The sequence below is a fragment of the Atta colombica genome, unplaced genomic scaffold, assembly GCF_001594045.1.
Source record: "Atta colombica isolate Treedump-2 unplaced genomic scaffold, Acol1.0 scaffold104, whole genome shotgun sequence".
Lineage (NCBI taxonomy): Eukaryota > Metazoa > Arthropoda > Insecta > Hymenoptera > Formicidae > Atta > Atta colombica.
This window is the reverse complement of record NW_017259189.1, coordinates 217,705-221,154: the sequence shown is the minus strand read 5'-3', so window position 1 is coordinate 221,154 and position 3,450 is coordinate 217,705. Positions and strand designations below refer to the sequence as shown.

Sequence of the window (3,450 nt, the reverse complement as noted above, 5' to 3'; positions counted from 1 at the left end):
AATATTACATTGCATTCAATCTGCTGTATAGTAAGATTCTAGTCCAGCTAGCAAAACAAGTATCGTATGCAGCAACTTTTAAAATGCATTTTGCTGATCTCGATGCTCATTTTCGACGTCAATGAGCGTCGAGCATCAACATGAAAATGATGACATAAAAAGGCACCTTTAGTTACGAATATATCATATCTAATTGTATGGATTACATTATAATCTATGATCTGTATGCCGGTTCATTGCAGGACAACGCTTTTTTATTGTCAAAACTTAATTTTTACGCGAAAACGCATCAATTAAGTGTATTTTTATCAAAATTTGAGATGATCAGGATATTCCTCACACATTCCCTTCTTCTGAAGTTATCGAGTTAGAATATGTATAACAATATTATAGAGAAGAATAACATAACCTATACTTGAACAAAAGAGGCACAATATCCGAAATTTAAACGTTAATAATGCCGGTCAGTTATGTGATCGCGTTTAAAGTGTTCCCATAAAATGTCAGAAAAATTTAATTTTAAATTCTTGCATTTTTTTTTAAGAAGAGTGCTAGAAAAACAAGGCGTCAGTTTTTGACAGAAAAGGCAATGACGCAGCGACTATTGATAAATAAAGCAAATGCTTTAACAAACCCTTTGGAGACTTTGCATAAGTTCCATGAATATATCACGAAGGATAATAAAATGATCAAGCTTGCTTGTGTTAAGGCAAAGGATGCAACATCAGATTGTTTATCGTGGATCTTAGATATTATGGAGAGGAACATGAAGAAAATGTATGAACAATCTAGTTGGGGCTGGAATGCAACTGAGAAACAGACGGAACTAACAGAAGAAATGGCGTGGTACTTGGTAGCATCGTGTGATGACAAATTTCTTGGCTTCTCACACTTTCGATTTGACATTGACAATGGCGACGTAGTATTATATTGGTGTGTATATTTCCATTGCCTATACTCTTCTTACATACGTGAGTACTTAATAAAAAAAATTAAATTCTAATGAGATATTATTTCCTCTATTACGAATAACGTCTGTGAAATGTTTATCACTGGATTGCTGTCTGTGGAATTTAATGCTAAATTCCACAGACAGTAATCTAATGAAGCATAAATATACATCAACATAAAAGTATATTATTTATTTAATAGAGGCAACATTATTTTATACTAAAAGTTTATTTTTTTTATTATGTATTTACATGGGCATTCACACACATGCATACATATAAGTAAATCCGACTGCAAAATTTCCACATGATGTTTTAGATAATGCCAATGTCATTAATGATCGTCTGCTACAATACAAAAATAGAATCAATAGAGCGATTGCCAAAGTCGTAACTTAGAACAACATGAAAGACATTAAGTAAAACATGTCACAATCACTTTGTTTTGGTCTTACTAAAATTAGTAGATTCTAAAGTTGAAACCTGTTAATAAAGGATTCCTTTCCCTTTATGCATAGATTTAAATTAAATAGTAAAACATAATTATTTTGATTTTCAACTTTACTTAAATTTTTGTATAAAAAGCTTATTAGTATCTAAAAAATCATAAGAGCATTTTGAAACCTGTAAAAAGTTAACTTCTCCCCTCCCTTCCCCACTTTTGGAATTAATTAACTTATTTCGAGAATTGTGCTGAATTGTGTTAGGTTTGTGCTACATTATGCCTGAATATTAAAGTCAAAATACGAAAAATACATTAGAAAATAAAAAAAAAAGATTTTTTAGGCCAACCTCCTTTGTGGTTTTTTTCAATTTTTATGATTGTGCTAAATTGTGCTAATATTGTGCCAAAGTGATATCTTTAAATAATGACAACAATAGAAATTATAATAAAATTTTTGACAACTTGGAAGAAAAATAACACTTACATAGTAATCAGTCATTCAAATACCATAAAGTTGCATATCTAAGTTGTGCTAGCCCTTTTTTTTTTAAGGTGAGAAAAATCTTCTGACCTCCTTCAAAGAGGATGGAGATCCCTGAAGGAGATCATCCCACTATGAAGATGAAGACACCTCCAAGATTGGCCTAATCCCACTAGTGTAAGATTCGATGCTCTTGTCCTTTGAAGAGGAGATTCAAGGATTGGATCTCATATACTCACTAAAAACCTCATCACTGTCGTCTGGCAGACTAAATGGGGAAGGGCCTGAAATCATCGGCATTCTTCCAGTTTGCCTTCAATCTGTGGCACCCGTCACCGCTTTTGCCAATTTAGCTATCTTGTCGCGGAGGATCGATGGTTGCCCCGCGCTCTTGAATCATCAGCAGAAACTTAGTGTTGTTGCCGTCGCCTCCCCCCCCCCTCCCACTCCTTATGGGGGGACGATGGCCGTTGCATCGACCTCCCTGCGAGATTGGGAAAAGCCCTCCTCTCATCTTTCTCTTTCGACCTCCTATCACATCATAATATTATCGCAAAAGGAGAAGATCACCTTCCAATTCCCGTCCCTCCTTAACCATCTTTTGGATGAAAGGGACAGGTCATCGCTTATCTTCTCAGTAAGGGTACAGCACTCCACGAACTATGCTGGACATTATGCCAGCGTGGGGAACGTCGTATCCATCTCGGTGTCACAATGATGATACCGGGGTGTCTCTGCCTATACGGTGCAGAAATTCCCCGAAGTATCCATAACTGGAGAGTATCTATACTATGTGGAAGAACAGACCGCCCCAGGCTCGGTCCGCTCATTGTTTGAGACATGGCTGAATTACCTCGAAGGTCCGGCGGCCCGGGGGAGACAGGATTTAGGAGTAACTTCTCCCACTCCTTGATAGTCCTCTCCCTTTCGCTAGCCTAGCACAAGTTAGCACAACCTTAAAAATTCTTGACACAACGATATTAAGGGCCCTTTATTCTTACGTGCGGACTTTGGCGTTCGGCTTTTTTATTCATAATAGTTTTGTAATTTTTCGACGTCGACAATACTGTATACAAGGAAACATGAAGACAAGGAAACCGTCGAAGTTGTCCCTCTGCCCCTGCCGATTTTGATATGAGCTTTGGATATGTTGTAGAGTATAAAAAATATTAAACCCATATTTTTTTATCATAGCATATCTCAAGATTAGGGGATGAAACCCTCTCTCGAAAAAATGGATTTTATTGTTTTTAGCAAATATCTTAGAAAAAAATTTGATATTAAAAAAAGTGAATACATCATTACTATATAGAACAAAGCTGGGATTTAGTTGCACATTTCGACTCGATTTCATTGGCGACACCCACTATTCCCTTCTTGCCGCGCATTGCCTAGCAATGAATCGTCGGATGCTTATAATCAATCGCGCGTATTGCTTCATCTCAGAAACATTTCTACTATTAATTACTATACGAATGGAACTGATGAATCTCCTTCAACTTAAATAATGAATAAAAACTTTTTAGAATAATTTTAATAATTGAAAATATTTTTATTATTAATATTAATAATAT

The 3,450-nt window shown here is 35.7% G+C and overlaps 1 protein-coding gene across 2 annotated transcripts in view; it reads left to right on the top strand.

The window, feature by feature from the left end:
- Positions 1–232: 232 nt before the first annotated feature.
- Positions 233–3,450, top strand: part of LOC108688320 (N-alpha-acetyltransferase 40) — a 10,870-nt gene continuing 7,652 nt past the window's right edge. Inside the window, exons 1-2 of one of the 2 annotated variants that reach the window (XM_018194529.1) lie at positions 233–463; positions 548–933. In XM_018194529.1, coding sequence (XP_018050018.1) covers positions 458–463; positions 548–933 — 392 coding nt within the window. In that variant the 5' untranslated portion in view covers positions 233–457. Of the gene's footprint in view, positions 464–544; positions 934–3,450 lie in introns of both variants that reach the window. The other variant, XM_018194520.1, reaches the window with a different exon arrangement.